The sequence below is a fragment of the Sebastes umbrosus genome, chromosome 1 (assembly GCF_015220745.1).
Source record: "Sebastes umbrosus isolate fSebUmb1 chromosome 1, fSebUmb1.pri, whole genome shotgun sequence".
In the NCBI taxonomy this organism is placed as follows: Eukaryota; Metazoa; Chordata; class Actinopteri; order Perciformes; family Sebastidae; genus Sebastes; species Sebastes umbrosus.
In genome coordinates this window covers 36,618,643-36,638,527 of record NC_051269.1, presented here as the reverse complement: position 1 = coordinate 36,638,527, position 19,885 = coordinate 36,618,643, and the positions used below count along the sequence as shown (strand labels likewise).

The window sequence follows — 19,885 nt, the reverse complement described above, 5'->3', positions numbered from 1 at the left end:
AGGAGGTTTTAAAAGGACTAGAGTACATTAATAATAGAAAAGTAAACGGTGTCTCTGGTGTAATTTTCCTTTCGGTATATTAAACCTGCAATAGGCAGAATATTTTAGGCCTCATTGGGCAAAAATTTCATAATAACCTTTCAGCATTTTGTAATTCAAGTGCTCTGAGATAAAACTAGACTTCTGCAGCTCTTCATTGCTCTGTTTTCAGGCTTCAAGAAAATCTAGCCCGTGACGGGAGACTTTGGCCAACCACAGGTCATTTCAGAGAGAGAGAACGTTCCTATTGGCTGTTGATTCAACAGAGACAGCTGTCAATCACTCGCAAACTCCAATCAAACGGTCAAACTAGGCAGCACTGATCAAATATTAATTAATATTCTGTTACTGTAATGCCTATTTCTCTCAAATGTTTTCAGAAACATCTTGTAGTGTACTGTTGCTGGTGGGCGGTGCTTGGTATTTCCTCAACTGATCTCAACCTGGCTGTCAGGTCACAAACGTTCTCATTTTACAGCTAAACAGTACACTACAATAGAAATGCGAGAATATAGGTATTACAGTAACAGAATATTGATTCATATTTGATCAGCGCTCCCTAGTTTGACCGTTTGGTCGGAGTTTGCAAGTGATTGACAGCTGCTCAGAGGCGGCAAGGCTCCAGCTCGGCTCTGATTGGTTGTTTTCTTTTGGTCTGTGAAGTCTTGCAGATGCCGTTGGAAGCACCTGAGGACAGAGGCGCATGGGTTTTTTTTCAGATTACCTGTCTCACATAGTCAAGATATAGTGACTGTTTTATAAAATAACTTTTTTTTAAATCATATTTGCTCCAATTCTACCCACTGCAGCTTTAATATATTTATGAGACCACATTAGGAGGATTTAAAAAAGACGAGTACATACAGTAATAATAGTAGTAAAGTAAACACAGTGTCTTTGATGTAATTTTCCTTAAGGTATATTAAGTGATAGGACATTTTTAAATTTTGCAAATTCAGCATAAACAAATTATAAAGTAAGAGTTTATTGTGTTTTAGGTGGAAGTGGTGTGGTTTCCACTGTGCTTTTGTTTCAGCTGCACTGTTATGTAGGCTAACTTGTATTTTGGCTTTCTGTTCAGGCTATAGATAGATAGATAGATAGATAGTAACTTCATTAATCCAGAGGAAAATTCAAGTTTCCAGCATCACAGTTCCATAGTGCAAAACATGTTAGTAAAAAGGCAGTAAAAGAGTTAGTAGTGCAAAGTACAAAAAAATATACCAGATATAAAAATACAACGAGATGAAGAAAACTGTTAAAACTGAATATAGTGCAGGGTAACAGCTGTGATACAGGACTATTAAAAAAAAAGTGAATATAGTGCAGAAGAGACTGTTAAAAATGAATATAGTGCAATAGACTGTTAAAAAGTGAATGTAGTGCAGAAGAGACTGTTAAAAAGTGAATATAGTGCAGAAGAGACTGTTAAAAAGTGAATATAGTGCAGAAGAGACTGTTAAAAATTAATATAGTGCAATAGACTGTTAAAAAGTGAATATAGTGCAGAAGAGACTGTTAAAAAGTGAATGTAGTGCAGGTTAACAGCTGTGATACACGACTATTAAAAAAAAAGTGAATATAGTGCAGAAGAGACTGTTAAAAAGTGAATGTAGTGCAGAAGAGACTGTTAAAAGTGAATATAGTGCAGAAGAGACTGTTAAAAAGTGAATATAGTGCAGAAGAGACTGTTAAAAGTGAATGTAGTGCAGAAGAGACTGTTAAAAAGTGAATGTAGTGCAGGTTAACAGCTGTGATACACGACTATTAAAAAAAAAGTGAATATAGTGCAGAAGAGACTGTTAAAAAGTGAATATAGTGCAATAGAGACTTAAAAGTGAATATAGTGCAGAAGAGACTGTTAAAAAGTGAATATAGTGCAGAAGAGACTGTTAAAAAGTGAATATAGTGCAGAAGAGACTGTTAAAAAGTGAATGTAGTGCAGAAGAGACTGTTAAAAGTGAATGTAGTGCAGAAGAGACTGTTAAAAATGAATGTAGTGCAGAAGAGACTGTTAAAAAGTGAATATAGTGCAGAAGAGACTGTTAAAAAGTGAATGTAGTGCAGAAGAGACTGTTAAAAGTGAATGTAGTGCAGAAGAGACTGTTAAAAAGTGAATGTAGTGCAGAAGAGACTGTTAAAAGTGAATGTAGTGCAGAAGAGACTGTTAAAAATGAATGTAGTGCAGAAGAGACTGTTAAAAAGTGAATATAGTGCAGAAGAGACTGTTAAAAGTGAATGTAGTGCAGAAGAGACTGTTAAAAATGAATGTAGTGCAGAAGAGACTGTTAAAAAGTGAATGTAGTGCAGAAGAGACTGTTAAAAGTGAATGTAGTGCAGAAGAGACTGTTAAAAATGAATGTAGTGCAGAAGAGACTGTTAAAAAGTGAATATAGTGCAGAAGAGACTGTTAAAAGTGAATATAGTGCAGAAGAGACTGTTAAAAAGTGAATGTAGTGCAGAAGAGACTGTTAAAAGTGAATGTAGTGCAGAAGAGACTGTTAAAAGTGAATGTAGTGCAGAAGAGACTGTTAAAAATGAATGTAGTGCAGAAGAGACTGTTAAAAATGAATGTAGTGCAGAAGAGACTGTTAAAAAGTGAATATAGTGCAGAAGAGACTGTTAAAAAGTGAATGTAGTGCAGAAGAGACTGTTAAAAGTGAATGTAGTGCAGAAGAGACTGTTAAAAAGTGAATGTAGTGCAGGTTAACAGCTGTGATACACGACTATTAAAAAAAAAGTGAATATAGTGCAGAAGAGACTGTTAAAAAGTGAATATAGTGCAATAGAGACTTAAAAGTGAATATAGTGCAGAAGAGACTGTTAAAAAGTGAATGTAGTGCAGAAGAGACTGTTAAAAGTGAATATAGTGCAGAAGAGACTGTTAAAAAGTGAATGTAGTGCAGAAGAGACTGTTAAAAGTGAATATAGTGCAGAAGAGACTGTTAAAAGTGAATATAGTGCAGAAGAGACTGTTAAAAAGTGAATGTAGTGCAGAAGAGACTGTTAAAAGTGAATATAGTGCAGAAGAGACTGTTAGAAATGAATGTAGTGCAGAAGAGACTGTTAAAAAGTGAATGTAGTGCAGAAGAGACTGTTAAAAGTGAATATAGTGCAGAAGAGACTGTTAAAAAGTGAATGTAGTGCAGAAGAGACTGTTAAAAGTGAATATAGTGCAGAAGAGACTGTTAAAAAGTGAATGTAGTGCAGAAGAGACTGTTAAAAATTAATATAGTGCAATAGACTGTTAAAAATGAATATAGTGCAATAGACTGTTAAAAAGTGAATATAGTGCAGAAGAGACTGTTAAAAAGTGAATGTAGTGCAGGTTAACAGCTGTGATACACGACTATTAAAAAAAAAGTGAATATAGTGCAGAAGAGACTGTTAAAAATGAATGTAGTGCAGAAGAGACTGTTAAAAAGTGAATATAGTGCAGAAGAGACTGTTAAAAAGTGAATGTAGTGCAGAAGAGACTGTTAAAAATGAATGTAGTGCAGAAGAGACTGTTAAAAATGAATATAGTGCAGAAGAGACTGTTAAAAGTGAATGTAGTGCAGAAGAGACTGTTAAAAATGAATGTAGTGCAGAAGAGACTGTTAAAAAGTGAATATAGTGCAGAAGAGACTGTTAAAAAGTGAATGTAGTGCAGAAGAGACTGTTAAAAGTGAATATAGTGCAGAAGAGACTGTTAGAAATGAATGTAGTGCAGAAGAGACTGTTAAAAAGTGAATGTAGTGCAGAAGAGACTGTTAAAAGTGAATATAGTGCAGAAGAGACTGTTAAAAAGTGAATGTAGTGCAGAAGAGACTGTTAAAAGTGAATATAGTGCAGAAGAGACTGTTAAAAGTGAATATAGTGCAGAAGAGACTGTTAAAAAGTGAATGTAGTGCAGAAGAGACTGTTAAAAGTGAATATAGTGCAGAAGAGACTGTTAAAAAGTGAATGTAGTGCAGAAGAGACTGTTAAAAGTGAATATAGTGCAGAAGAGACTGTTAAAAAGTGAATGTAGTGCAGAAGAGACTGTTAAAAATTAATATAGTGCAATAGACTGTTAAAAATGAATATAGTGCAATAGACTGTTAAAAAGTGAATATAGTGCAGAAGAGACTGTTAAAAAGTGAATGTAGTGCAGGTTAACAGCTGTGATACACGACTATTAAAAAAAAAGTGAATATAGTGCAGAAGAGACTGTTAAAAATGAATGTAGTGCAGAAGAGACTGTTAAAAAGTGAATATAGTGCAGAAGAGACTGTTAAAAAGTGAATGTAGTGCAGAAGAGACTGTTAAAAATGAATGTAGTGCAGAAGAGACTGTTAAAAATGAATGTAGTGCAGAAGAGACTGTTAAAAGTGAATGTAGTGCAGAAGAGACTGTTAAAAGTGAATATAGTGCAGAAGAGACTGTTAAAAAGTGAATGTAGTGCAGAAGAGACTGTTAAAAATTAATATAGTGCAATAGACTGTTAAAAAGTGACTATAGTGCAGAAGAGACTGTTAAAAATTAATATAGTGCAATAGACTGTTAAAAAGTGAATGTAGTGCAGAAGAGACTGTTAAAAGTGAATGTAGTGCAGGTTAACAGCTGTGATACACGACTATTAAAAAAAAAGTGAATATAGTGCAGAAATGACTGTTAAAAATGAATATAGTGCAGAAGAGACTGTTAAAAAGTGAATATAGTATATATGTACCATGTCACGATTATAAAGGGAAGTCAAAGCAAAAGCATAATAAGCATTACTTTAACGGCTGCTTTTTAAAGTTAGGAAATGTTATTTAGGGCTTGTAGCAGAGACAATTACTTCCTCATTACAGTAGTACAATGCACCATGTGGCAGCAGAGCCGCGCTTTCTGTCGTACAGTACGAGCTTCTCTTTGTGTCGTAAAGGACAAAAGCAGGTGCAGCACAGCGCCGTGGGGGAGGCGGACCAATGGGAGGAGCCGCTGCCCATGTTGGCACTCAGCGGCCTCTCTGATTGGTCGAGAGTTCTCTGTGGGCGTGGTCTTAATCCTGGCATATAAAAGCTCCCTCCACTTGTTTCCTCACAGTGTCAGCGAAGCAACCGGTTCGACCAGGAGGGAGCTCTGCAGCGTGCAGCGTAGTAGTCAAAACTGCAGTAATAATATAGATAAATTAGTGTTTTTACTGATGCCTGGAGGTTTTTAAAGCACTTCAGTGTATTCCAGCGTGCCTCGGGTGTGTCTTCTTCTCTACCGGCTGACCAATGCTTCTGCATCAGTTCATGAACGGAGCCCTGGAAGTCATGCATCCATCACCGCTGCAGAAAGACACCACTTTTACCAAGATCTTTGTCGGCGGGCTGCCGTACCACACGAACGATGCCTCGCTGAGAAAATACTTCGAGGCCTTTGGGGACATTGACGAGGCTGTGGTGATAACAGACAGACAGACTAGTAAATCCAGAGGATATGGCTTTGTGAGTACAAAACACCAACCCATTCACAACTTTTAACATTGTCAAAACCACATTACAACTTTTTTGCTTTAATTCCACCACACAGATAAGTTCCTGTCATTAAAACATGCTTGTTTTTTAGTGTTTGCATACTTTGCATGGATGTGTTGGTGTCTCCCTCTCTTCATATGGGAATTATTATTATAAATAAATATCCATGCTATGTATAAGTGCTGCATCAGATGCATGTCAAAGGTAATCCTCCACTGAAGCTTTTGTAGTGTTTGTATACTATGCATGGATGCATTGGTCTCTTCATATGGGAATTATTATTATAAATAGACATTCATACTATGTATAAGTGCTGCATCAGATGCATGTCAAAGGTAATCCTCCACTGGAGCTTACTGGCATAATGGCACAGCATCTCTGTTTTTTTTTTTTTGCCTGGCTGGCTGTTATTTTAGCTTAATGAGGATGAGGGATCACACAAGTTGATGGGTAACTAAGAAGATTATATTTCAACATATGTCTGATGTCCAACCCCCCCTTTACCAACCCTCCCCCAATGGAGTCCCCCCCTTACTCACCCCTGAGCAACCCCAGCTTATGGCTTTGTGTGTGTGTATGAGAGAGAGAGAGACAGTCTGCACTCCTTGCTTGCTTTATATGGTTATTTTGGAGCAGTGGGGAGGTTGACCTTGCACACCCTGCCCTCCATTGTCAAGGACCGGAGCAGTCGGCCGTAGCACATGATTTGCATCACATCTTGGCTGCTGAGACAGAAATTCCTACGTCAACAAATTGGCCCTCTAGTATTGTACAAATTTATGTTGAGTTTCCCTTTGATCTTATCTTTTTTGGACTAGTCCAAGCCATATGAATTACTTTCATACAATGTAAACTACCTGATCTCAGCTCACGTTGCATGGTGGGAAAAGGGCTGTTTTACCGCTACATTAACCACAACTTGATCCTTTGGCCACGGTTGCTTAAAGTCAGATTAATGAGTCCAATTTTAAACCTACAATAATAGGTGACGTATCTTGTTCCTGTCCAGGCACATAAAGATCCCTCTTTGACACAAAGAACAGAAGTTGCACAAGAAATGCTAATATTTACCAGAACCTTTGAAAAGACACATCAGCACTACTAGTACTGTCAGGCCAAAGAAGGAATGGAAAACTGCTATGTGTGCTTGTTTACGTCCAACGTCAGAATTGTAAGACAATTGCTCTCGGTGTTTACACATCAGCTCCCTTAACTCGGGAGGAAAGCTGTCCCGTGAGTCTAGCTGGTATCCAACGGCTGTGTATTGAGGCTGGTGTTTCAGGTTAAACAGGCTCAGGGAGATGTGGGTGCTTCCCGGGACGAGACATGCTTACTCGTGGTAGATCAGCACTTTATACTCGGCACACTTTTCTATGTGGCATGAGGCAACCTAGTTGGAGAGGTAGCTGGCAGCAGGAGGGGAGACGGGGAGGGAGGGAGGCGCCCCAAAGCTGAGCGCACCTTTTTTCTAAACACACTTTAGAGGTGGATTAGTAGAACCCCCCCACAGCAAGGCTCTTCACAGTGTAAACACAGCCTCGTTCCTTCCTGTGTGTTCACAACACAGGCCCTGGAGTGGGCTTTGTTCCGGATCCCTCCACTATGAAGTACTGCTTTTAAAAAAAAAAAAACGTCCTCTTAAACAATGCAAGCCGTGGTGGTGGCCTACATTCACTGCTCGGTCCACACACCGAGGTGACTGAACCCTCTGAGTTGGCAGAACGTGGCAATCAAAACAGAAGGACGCGTCTAATGCCAGGAGGGAGAGAGGAGGGGTGGACTAATACCAATCTCCTTAATATTTTGTCCCTAATTGGATAAGCTCCTTGTTGCTCTTCCCAGAACCATATTTCAGCAGGTCTGCCCGCGGCTGAGTGGCAGTCAAGTGGCTGGCTACTGCTGCTGTGGGCAGTTTTCAAAGCTTATCATTGTGCTTTGTTTGTAGTTTCTTCTTCAGAGAAACTGAATCTTAACAGTGGAAAGCCTGTAGGGGGGGTTATGATGAGACAAGCAGACCTACAGTCCTGTTTAATGCATTTCAAGTGTTTTTGTTTTGCTTGAATAGTTGATGTGTCACCAGCTAGGGGTGTAAGAAAATATCAAAAATATAGCGTATCACAATATAATGTTTTGAGATTAACTCAATTAATACTTTATTTTATTTGCAAAGATATGTGCCCTCTCAAAGTAGTGTTATGATGTTGGATGTTACAGGGACTGTGATAAATGCAGATCCCACTGTACTCATTGCGTACTCTCCATTTAATGCATATGGTGGTCTTTTCTTTATACTATGACAGTTTTCCTATAATTAGATTTTAAAAAATCCCAATATATCGCCTTTCTTACAGTATCGCAATATATTGAATCCAGTCCTGTCTCCTAAAAATGACATTCCCATACAGCTATCCTGCATTCTCAATTATGTTTGGAAGAAAATCTATTTTCTTGCAGATTACGTTTGTCTTTTACGTATCACAAATACCTTTCTAAGTCTGCGGACAGCCGCAACGAGCGACGTAGTACAACGAGCAAAGCACAGAGCAGGTAGTATAGCAAGGGGCCGTGAATTAAAATATGTTGAATAAAAATGTTATTGAAATAATAATGCGTATAACAAGCAAGAAAGTCCACTACACAGGACTTTACCCCAGGAGACCCCTGTTTGTGTCCCGTGTGAAACGTAGTAATTTTTTGCTGTTTCGTGTTGTTTTTAAGTAATTTTTTGCCAAAACATGATGTTTTTTTTTTTTACAAAGCGTCACCCAGTAGTTTGTTACCTGAACCTAACTCAGTATTTTTTTTGCATTTTGATTTTGTTTAGTTTCAATGTCTGTCATTTTAAGCCAAACCATGATGTTTTTTATTAAACCAAACTAAGTAGTTTTGTTGTGTTTCCGTTTTGTTTCCATTTACAACGTTAACCACATGCTTAAAAATGTTTAAAACCGCGAATACAATCCGGGAGAAAATAAGTTTCCCTCACAACGTATTTTGGTTATGCAGTTTAGTTGTATGGGAACATAATTTTGTGGAAGACAGCGTTGATTGAATCATAACCCCTGTATCTAATCGCCATATTCTTGCCAATCTCTATCACCAGCCAGGGACGCCTTGCTACCGTCTGTTCGTTACATGAGATGATGAATAATTTTGTTCTGGTGAGACCTTGTTTGTTGATGAGTCTGACTCTGTCACCAGGTGACGATGACGGACCGAGGAGCAGCGGAGAGAGCCTGCAAGGATCCCAACCCCATAATCGACGGCAGGAAGGCCAACGTGAACCTGGCCTACCTGGGTGCCAAACCCCGCAGCATACAGTCAGGTGAGATATATGTTCTTTCAAGGTTCAAGTAGGGCTGGCTTCCACCTTGATATATAGGTCATTTCTTATCTCGATAACTATATTTATAACAATATAGCATGTTTTCTGGTAATTCAATAAATAAATAGTCTGTATGAAATAACCACATGGTAAAGCCTGTTATTGTATACTCCTGTGTGAATTAAATACTTGACAAATGAAAAGTATTTTCTCATTTAATTAAAAACTTTAGTGGAAAATGAACAGTTTCAAGTGAACGCATAGAAGAAGAAAAAATAAATAAATATCAAAGCTATACACTGACTATGTTTACATGCATGCACACAAGTACGGAGTAATCAGATTAAGACATATATTTGTTTTCTGAGAAATTTAGGTTAATATGCCGTTGTTATTATCAATTTATTTCATCTCTATACGATTCCCTTGAAAGATGATAAATGATCATATTGAATTATCGCCCAGCCCTAGGTTCAATTAAATAAAGAAAACTGTGGCAATAATGGTGCTTCCATCTTAATCAACCAATTGTGATTAGAGCGTAAAACATAGAATATATCATAAAACAAAATTCCACGATAAAACTGGTTTAGGAAATAAAGCTGTGAGCAGGTAGACCAGGGTTCAGGCAGTCTTAGTCATATAAGATGATCCATTCTGTCCATATGCAGCATATTTTATTTGTACATACCAAATAACTTTCAGTTTCCCCAAGTGCATACACGCTTTACTGTTTCTTATTGCGCATTTGTAACTGTTGTTCCATTCGTGGTAGGTTTGAAACAGACACAGCCTCTGTCTCTATGCCCTCTGTGTATTGTTCTCTGGTCCTCCTCTGTAAATGCAAATGTGTGAGTCTGACAGCCGGCCTCCTATCTTCCAGGCATATCCATCGGAGTGCAGCCCATTCACCCAGCTCTCATCCAGAGGCAGTATGGGTAAGTGAGCGGGAGTGGGCGCTTGTTTTACACTCTGTGGGACGCCACTGGGCTACTATTTCTTTGACAAACAGGGCCTCTAGAAAGTACATGTCAGTTTCTGTGTCCACATGCAACTCCAGAAGTAGTCTATTAGCATATTTGAGTTTTTGTAGGGCTGGGTGATGTTTCACATATCTGTGGTAATAGAAGAGCATTCCAGAGGTGAAATGTGTGACTCACTTGTGGACTTCTGTCAAAGAGCCGCTTGGCTCGTCTACCTGCCTGAGTGGGCTCTGTCACTGAGACGGCTTTCTAGAAGTGTCTGTGTTGTAGAAACAGCCTGGATGTAAAGGTCTAGGAGCCACGGTCCGCTGAGCAGCTAATGAGCATTTCGCTGCAATAATGAGTCTCCTCACCCCCCCGCACCTCTCAGATATCATCTCTCACCACCGTTCATATGATACTCTCGAAACCTCAGATCTGTCTTGAAGATTAAAATACCGCCAGGTTAACTTTACTACGTGGTTTTGTGAACACGTTTTGACACATAGTGGTTATAAAAATACAAACTAACAACAACATTGCTATTCATATGAGTAGTGCTGAAACCAATGGTTGATTATTTGATCAACAGAAAACCAATCAAGAACAATTTTGCTTATCAGTTAATTGTTCCAACAAATGTTTATCAAGCATAAATGACATTCATTGGTTCTAGCTTCTTTCAATTTGTTCATTGTCAAATAAATATCTTTGGGACGGAAAAAAACAGCATTTCACCGTGGACGTTTTCCACTGTTCTAAATGATTAATCCATTAATTGAAACAAATGATCACCAGATTATTTATAATGAAGGTAATCATTAGGCTTATACTGTCAGCTCGCAGTCCAAAATCTGTTTTCAGGGTAGAGCTGAAACATGAACTTGTAGCACCAAGTTGTACACGGCCGATAGGGGACATGATTTCTGTCTTTACGGTCCTTTTAATAACGTTTCTGCCGCCGCGGTCATCGCCTCTATTACAATCCCACCATACGTAGTGTGTTTCGTTGGCATGTGCGCCACTAAAAGTTCTCTTTCTTCGTCAGTTTGGTAAACAGACTGTTGTTATCATGCGTTGTTTTCAGCTCCTTTAACTTCTGTGTGTAGACTGCTACCAGCCATGAAAAGTTGCTGTGGACTTTTGTGAAGTGCCGCTTGACGGTACATCTTTTACCGACTGATACTGACACATGAAAATAGTATATGTTTTGCCTTTTATTGGTCTAGCTATTTTCTGTGGTAACTCGTTTAATCGACAGCTGATTGGCAAAACATTTATTCTGTGTCAGAAGGGGACGGGATGTCTGTGAATTTGATTAGATTATCATCTCTATGTACATATCCTTTGAACCTTTAGTGAGCCAATCAGAAACGGTTAGCGAGCAACTTGTTGGAGACGCTGAAATACTCAGTATTTGCAGCTGTATCCAGTATATATGACTCCAGAGCATGTGAGTGCTTAAGAGCTTCATGGAAATCCCAAGACAGTCTACAGGGACAAAAAAAAAAAAAACATTTGGTGGTTTTGGCGGTTAATGAACCCGGAAAATACATACAAGAAGTGTACATCAGCCATGTCTCTGTACTAGGACGGAATCTCAGTCCACTAGGGACATGTCCCGTCATGTTCCAAGACCTTAGGAGGACCTTGGAAAGTCCCTTCACTGTCCGTCCTCCTGCTGCCACAGTGAGCATGGATTGGTACCAAAACCCTGAGGTTTTGAAATGTGGAGCACAGCGCTGCTCTGAGGCATGTGCCTGACAGGTGCTGGCTCGTATTACAGCCTTTTTACACCCCCTTAATCTCCCATGACCACCACCACCACCCCAGAGACGTAGAGAGGCGCACGGAGCACCTGTCCGCCTGCCTCTGAGGCTCCTCTGTATGGCGGGTGACAGACGCAGGCCTCCCTAAGATGCAGAGCGTACAAGTGGCTTTTCTTTCAGCCTCTCTTCTCCCCCCCCCCCCTCCTCCCCGAAACCCCCTTTGACAACATATGGTGTGAGGAGGACGAGGTCTGAAGTAGGATTTGGAACTGGAGCATTGCGTGTAGCGGTGGTGTGCTGGTTCAGACTTACTGCTGCGTATGTGTGTGTATAGCTGTTGTCAGCAGATGCTGTGGACTGTGAGGGCCAGAGGGGGTCACTGAGGCCAGGAACATAGTTTTGATGGGGGGGGGGGAGGAGTTGTCATGTCAGTGTGCTTGCAGATTCATCTCCTCTCATGCATCACCTCCTCCGCTCCACCCAACACATTCCCATGTCATATGTGTCCCCTTTTCTTCCCTTTAAGCTGGTTCTTACTTTAATTTCTCCAATTAAAGTGCTGCCGCTACCAGTGTGTGAGAGACACTGAAAACTGACACCTCTGTGTGAGACTGGGAGGGAGGGCGGTTAAAGAGGAGATTGAGGGGGGGGAGGGTATCTGGGGGTGTATTCTGGGACTAATGCTTAATGAGGCAGTGTGCTCCCTGGGAAACTCACCTCTCCAGGTGCCAAACAAAACACCTTTTTTTTTCTCCTTCTGCTGTCAAAGAATATTCACAATCCTCTCAAACAAAGAGGGAAGGACGGCACATCAAGTCGTCTTACAAGTATTGTAAGGTGTTGTTTAATTTACCCCATCCAGTCCAGTCCTGTCTGTTTTCACACTTTGTGTTGCAGTGAGTCATGCGCGCTGAAGGTCGTTTGTATTATCGTGTAGAAATATTTGGCTGCTCGGTGTGATATCGCCCAGGCGTTTCACATCGGCTCATTATGTTGCCTTCGTGGTGGCGATTACTTCGGCCTGTATTTGTAATGTTTCTGGCCATCAAATGTTTTCTGTGTGAGCGTTGCGTCTCTCTAGTGTCTCCGCCTGCCATCCGCAGAGTGACGCTATGTCAGACACACACAGACTGGCTGTCAGCACAAAACCAGCTGACCTCTGATCTTCTGGCCGTCATCCACACTCTCCCCCCCCCCCGCCACTGCCCCACAATCCACTTGACATCTCTGTGGCCCCAGGAGCTCCCTACTGTCCCCAACTTAAAGTCCCCATCCCCCTCTTCTCTTTAGATAGAAGCATAAATTACATCTCCATCTATCTGGGCCAAGGTTTTCAATTTTCATTAGTTTTAATTAGGGCTGTCAATCGATTAAAATAGTTCATCGCAATTAATCATATGATTGGCCGTAGTTAATCACGTTTAATCACACATTTTGTACCTGTTCAAAATGTACCTTGAAGAGAGATTTACCAACATGGGAGTTGGCAAATATGCTTGCTTTATGTATTATTCAAATGTATGTTTATATTTTTATTGGAAATAAATTAACACAAAACAATGACAAATATTGTCTAGAAACCCTCACAGATACTTTCAGGCATTTAGCATAGCAAATATGCTCAAATCATAACATGGCAAACTGCAGCCCAACAGGCAACAACAGCTGTCAGTGTGTCAGTGTGCTGACTTGACTATGACTTACCCCAAGCTGCATGTGATTATCATAAAGTGGGCATGTCTGTAAAGGGGAGACTCGTTGGTACCCATAGAACCCATTTCCATATCCTGAGGTCAGAGGTCAAGGGACCCCTTTGAAAATGGCCATGCCAGTTTTTCCTTGCAAAAATGTAGTGCATGTTTGGAGCGTTATTTAGCTTCCTTCGCTACAAGCTAGTATGACATGGTTGGTATCAATTGATTCCTTAGGTTTTCTATATGACTATCTTTACTCCCACAACCTAAAAATCGTGTTAAAGAAATTAATAACGTTAAACAAATTTGCGTTAATGCGATATTATCACGTTAACTTTGACAGCCCTAGTTTAAATTTAATTATTTAGGCAGTTTTTATTGCGTTAGGTTGATGTTGAAGTATCAGATCTACTTAATGTTGGACGTGAAGCAACGACATAGCGCCGTCTCCTTGAATGTCAATTCCGTTCAATTTCTGTGGTTCAGTGTCTCAAGAGGTGACGGGAATTCATGCTTTCTCCTTTTGTCGTTAGTGATAATATAGCTAAAATACTAAAACTGAAATGAAAGTACGTTCATTTTTATTTTATTTGTATTAGTTTTAACCAGGAAATATGGTTTTAGTTTTTCTTAAAGGATATCGTTTTTAAGTTCAGTTTACTACAAGTGTTTTTCTCTGCTTATTTTCGTTTTCGTTTCAGTTTTAGTTTACCATAATAACCCTGTTTGGGGCACACTAATGATACACCCGTACCTTCCTTCAGGCTTACATTATTTACATTATTTTCTATCCCACTTCACCTAAACAAGGTCAGTTGATTTTAAGCCTAGGTTAAGGCAAACGGCCCGTGGCGACACACTGCCAAAGCCACGGAGCAGGCAAGCTCATTATACAGGATGGGAGTGAAAGCACATATGCCCCACGGCGTTAATGCATGGTCATCTTTGAAAGCTGTGTGTGAGAGTGAATGCCTCTTTGTACGTAGCTCAATAGCACAGTGAGGGCAAAGGGTAGATTGCGCTCGTGGGTGGGGGTTAACTTCATTTGCTTATGTTTACTGCTGTTATATGCCACTGTTATCTGGTTTTATGTCACTGTCACTTGTTTCCCCGTCACTCGCCAGATGTCTCCGTGAGCTCCTGTAACTCATTTCTACTGCGCTGTTAGAAATGTTCTCATGGTGGAAAAAACATGGCATTTATGCAGGTGTCTTAGCTAAAGCTGCCATCAGCCCTGCTCTATATACAGTAGGGCTGGGATGATGCACCTATCTCCCGGTTCCATACCATCACGATCCTTAGGTGCTGATTCGATATGTATAAGTATTGCAATTCGATATTACGATTTATTGCGATTTGTTAACTTTTTTAACACTAGACCACACACTTCTAGGGACTTTTACTTTGGAAAATATCTAAATTAATACAGTTAAATGTATGTAGCATGTATGTAGTCAGAGATGTCCTGAAGACAAACATATCAGTCATTGTCAGGCATTATTTATTAATACTTTTCCCTCATAAATTAGTGGTATTTTCTTTTAATTTATAAAGGGACATATAATATTTTATACTTCTGGTGAATAAAATCCAATCAGTCTTATTTCTATGTATGTTTTTTGTATATACAGTTCCTTTTGTTAACACCTTATTTTGAAAACCGGATGCAGTCACACATGTATACTTCCGCTAACTTCGCGAAGTCCGTCGCTAGCTCTCCCATCAGCTCCGTTCTCTTTATACATCCATGGTCGGCTCCATTGGGGCCGTTTGAATGCATTTAACATAAATGTCAGTATATGGGTGCTCTACAGTTGTAGCGCCGGACGATTTGACCACGGAGATGCGAGTGACGACTGGCTCGACCGCACGTTACCGCAATACGATAACATTTCCTGTCCATGACAGAGTTAGCATGCAGCTTTAGCCGTGATGTCTAGCTCTGCTTTTCCTGTAATGTTGTCGGCTCACTGCGGTTTGTTTTGGTTGACGTCATGTTACTCAGACTACAACAATAAAAGCAGTAACTTCCTTCTACCTCCGTTAAGACTCAAAATGAAAAAAATATATTGATTCTGGCATTCAAAAATAAATTTTAAAATTGTTAAAAAAAAACACGATACATAGGTGAATCAATTTCTTTCCCACCCCTCATATATCGTTTTTTGTATGTTTGCTATGTCATATCATAGGTGAGATTTGCCTTGTTGTTCTGAATTTTAGGGACTTTTTTACAAATACACATTTCACATCTCTTTGTTAATGCTGACAATAATCACTGCCATCCTCCTATCCAACCTTCTGCTATGGTTGCTGCCAGCTGACCAGTGTACCAGCAGCGGATCAGAAGATGCCCACAGTGCAGGACTAGTCCCGAGGAGGGGGTTGACAGAAAGTGTCTGCCCCCTCCTCCCTCAGCCAGCCTCTCTCCAAGGTGCCAGTGATGGCTTGAGAGTGCAGTGCGGTGTGCTGTGATGGATTGAAGTGCCTTTTTTTTATCTTTTCTCTTCTGTGTGATATGAAGTGAAGAGGTTTTGCTGATTGCGGTGTGACTCTTTCCCTATTATGGCATGGTTTGGGGTTTGCAGTTGTTACTGGTGTGTGGGTGGGTGGATGGAAAAGATGGGGGGAGGGTGGGTTGGAGAGGGTGTGTGTGTGTGTGTGTTTGAGAGCGTGATGACATCCCTATCCATGCATGCTTCCATCTTTTGCTGTGTTGACTTCACGGCTGCCTCTCATTACTGATCCTCAGATCCTTAGATTGAAATTAAAACACAGTCCATGAAGGGAAGGTTTTCATTTAGAGATGTTCCGATACCATTCTTTCCTTCCCGATACCGATTCAGATACCTGAACTTGCGGTATCTGCGGATACTGAGTACCAATCCGATACCAGCGTGATAAATATAATATCTTTGTCGCTTTTGGGCCATCTTTGTGGAATTTATCTCGTCATTTGACTGTGGTTTCCAACGTTTGCTGCTGCGGTTCGTCCTTCTTTCCCCCTTTGCCTCGGTGAAGTCGTCGTGCTCTTCTGCGTGATACATCTTCAAATGTTTTTTAAGATTGCTAGTGTTTGAATTGGCAACTACATAATGTACAAATCGTCGTTTTACTTTTTTTATTTTTCACTGAAATATTGCCAAATGGCCAACATTTTCCTCACTCCAACTACCGTTACACTCTCCACTTTCGTTGTTTGCTATCGTCACGTGACTACCTGCAATCAGTTCTTCTTTGCTGCTCTAAAACAGTAGTTGCCAGTGGCAGCCATGACACATCCAGGGCGACAGCACAGTGAAGGCTACTGTTTTGGAGCGGTGAAGAAGAATTGATTTTCGTTTAAACAAGTTAAATTTTTTTTCTGGGTTAATAAATTATTGGTATCGGATCGGTGCATAGACTGGCGTATACGCCGATACCAAATTTTGGAAATACGTCCGATACTGTATTGGTATCGGAACAACTCTATTTTCATCAGTACTGAGATGCAGCTGAGGAGCGTACGTCAAAGTGACATTTGGTGTGATTATCTTGTCTTTGTCTCGGGGTGTGTGTGCCTGTGGATGTTTTTCCCCCCAAAGGCGTAGTATCAAAGATAATGGCTCTTAAAAAAAAAAAAAAAAGTCAGTTACATCACCCTTTAAATGGAGGCGGGGGGGTCTTCTCTCTACTCTACTCTCTCTGCCATCCTTCCCTGTAGACAACAAACCCAGGAGAGATACTTCAAGTCCAGACTAAAAATAGACTCCTAAGGCCCTCTCCCCTTCCCTTCCTTTTCCTCCATTGGGTAAAGTGGCAAAGCAAAGACAGAAAGAGAACGAGAGACGGCACAGTCCCCAGACCCCACAGCTCCAATCAGCTACATTTTGAAAGCTGGCCCACGAGGCCCGGCAGAGCCTGGCACCCGACCCTGATGAGCTCCCCCGCCGCCATTCCCTCCCCCCTGCTAGCACCATCACCTGCGATAGTCTGCACGAGATTTACACACAAGTGAGAACTAAGAGATGGTAACTTCTGCACAGCCTTCATGCACTTCCCCTTTTTTATGTCCCTGTGTGTGCGTGCGTGCGTGCGTGCGTTTGTGTTCAGCGAGTGAAGAGCAGCAGCTGTTAAAACACTGTGTTGATGCCTGAGCTTGAAAACCTGCCAGTAACGGCTGACTCTGTCATTCACCCCCCTTCCCCCCCAGTCCGCCCCTCCCGTCTACCTCAGGAGGCCTTACCTAACAGGTTTTGTAGGTTTTTACTAACTGACACAGACAGAGGGTTGAGTCACCTTCGCCTCCTAACCTCCTTTTGCTTCTCGTCTAATTAGCCTTTAATAACAGTGGATAGCCGCGTGAGAACTCTCGAAGTTCAGAACACCAACAGAGAGTTTATAGTCCCAACATGCTCGCCCTCTGGGAGCAATGTAAACAATGGAAGCCAGACCCTGAGATTTCTCTGCTCTGGTGTTTCAGCCCCTCTTGTCTAATAACCCCCCCTGTTTGGTCTTTGTCTCTGTGTACAGGTTGACCCAGCCATACGTCTACCCACAAGCCTATGTGCAGCCCAGCCTGGTGATGCCCACTCAGGTTTCCTCCTCCATCAGCAGCAGCCCCTACATGGACTACAGCGCAGCCTACGCCCAGTACGCCCAGGCGGCCTTTGAGCAGCAGTACCCGTACGCCGCCTCCCCAGCCAGCTTCCTGGGGTACAGCTACGCCACCAGCCCCACAGCCAGTCAGACCGCCGCCGCCACCGCTCCGGCCACCGTCCACCCGTCCCTCCCCTCCGCCGCCGGCCAGGCCCAGGCCTTCCTGCACTACGCCCCGCAGCAGCACATCCAGCCGGACCGCATGCAGTGAGTCTGCGAAGGAAGCGGAGAAGAAGGAGCGTTACAGGCGGAGGAGGAGGAGGAGGAGGGAGTAGAGGACGCAGACCTTCGGACACAGGATGGCAAAACGCCCTTCAGGTGACCAAGCTATCGTAAGGAAGGGCTTTCAGGAAAAAGGGTGGGACTATTGCACTATACGATCAGGATGAGCTGTTTGCTTATTGGTTAAAGGGTAAAAGGGTTGGGAGGACTGTCGAGGTTCAGGTTGGGAAGCTAAACAGCATAAAGTATGTGGTCGCTTCCAAGGCTTCCAAGGGCTTCCAGAAGCTGACACTTCATTTTTTTTTTATTATTATTTTTATCGTCCTTTATTATTGTATTAATGTTATTGTCAATATTTGTTTGTATGCCATTATTATAAATGTTATGTTCCTGGCTCAATCAGTGGAAGTTGCGTGTGTCCATGGTACATATTGATGATTGGAGAGCTGTCTGGGACATGTCACACCTCTTTCCTCCCGACTCCGGAGTATCTGGGGCGGATATGAAAGGCACTGCTGCTTTAGGACACTCGGGGACAGTCAGATATGGGGTGGTGATTCTGGGGAGGCATACAGCCAGCCTCTCAGCCTCTCAGCCTATCTGTGGTCTCATCCCAGGTAGAGACCTGACTGCCCCATGAACAAACCTCCAGCGTTCAGCTCCACAACACAGGAGGACGATGCGATATTTCACCTCAAGGACAAAACGGAAAGAAAGTTTCAGTATATAAGACAGTGGGAGCTTTGCGACTGTGATGTCAGGACTTCACATTTTTTTAATTCTTAATTAAAGAGGCCTTAATAAAAAGAGAAACTCCTTTTTGAATCTCCTGTTTTTCAAGCGCTCCCCTCCTCCCCCACCACAGAACCAAGTGCACAGAGCCCTTTTGTAACTGGCCTTTCAGCAGTCAGTCACATTAATCTGGCTTACTTGGTCTTGATAATTTCAAATGGATGTAGATAATCACATGCAGTATGTGGGCGACGGGGACCAGGAGCGCTGTGTATCGTTGTTGAAAGGTAGCTGACACTGAGCTCAAACACCAGTGTATTTTTCTTTTTCTCCTTTTATCACTGAGATTGTCACAAATTGTTGCTCTCAAAAGGACATTCATGTACAGCAATTTCAAATGTTTTCAGTCATCAAGTACATTTACAATATTTATATGTAGGTATTTATATGAGGTACTAAGTTAAAAATAGATTGTTTTTGTTACTATGACTATAGTTGTGGCACTGATGTCATTTAACATGCAGAGGCATACCTGCAGATCCACAAGTGTCGTATTCATATTGTTTTATTGTCCTGTCACCATGTCAGTGGATTTGCCCGGGTTCACGGCAACTACAGTAGATGCTCCTTTGTAGATCCTTCACCGGTTGCATCAGAAATTCTCTAGATTTTTTCAACAAAGATGTCTTTTACAGTCCCTTCAAAGAAGCCATACCAAAAAAAAATAGAAATAAAGACTTTGTACTTAAAGATGCCTCTGGACTTCTTCTTTGATTGGTAAAATGAAACATCAAAAATCCAAAAGGGATGTTAATCCTGTCACACTGAGTACAAAATGCTACGTGACTTATTTGTGTTTACAGTATGTTATGTTATTGCTGTGTCACTGCATTCAGAACGAAACTGAATGACAGATCCTGCTGTGATGATACTGTGAAAACCCCGTGGGGTGATCGGGTTCAGTTATGTGTGTGTGCTAGTTATCAAGGCTGTGTGTGCTGTTAGATCCTGCACAGGAGGCGGAGCAGAGAGG

The 19,885-nt window shown here is 41.4% G+C and overlaps 2 protein-coding genes across 2 annotated transcripts in view; one reads left to right on the top strand and one right to left on the bottom strand.

Annotated features, from left to right (window-relative positions):
* LOC119492355 (inositol hexakisphosphate kinase 2-like) overlaps positions 1 to 19,885 on the bottom strand; it is a 1,011,171-nt gene that overhangs the window by 807,332 nt on the left and 183,954 nt on the right. The window lies entirely within an intron of this gene.
* LOC119493316 (RNA-binding protein 38-like) lies at positions 5,086 to 19,602 on the top strand. The gene is made up of 4 exons (XM_037778539.1): positions 5,086 to 5,480; positions 8,712 to 8,835; positions 9,719 to 9,773; positions 17,773 to 19,602. The coding sequence occupies exons 1-4, from the start codon at positions 5,268 to 5,270 to the stop codon at positions 18,107 to 18,109; spliced, it is 729 nt and encodes a 242-aa protein (XP_037634467.1). The 5' UTR covers positions 5,086 to 5,267; the 3' UTR covers positions 18,110 to 19,602.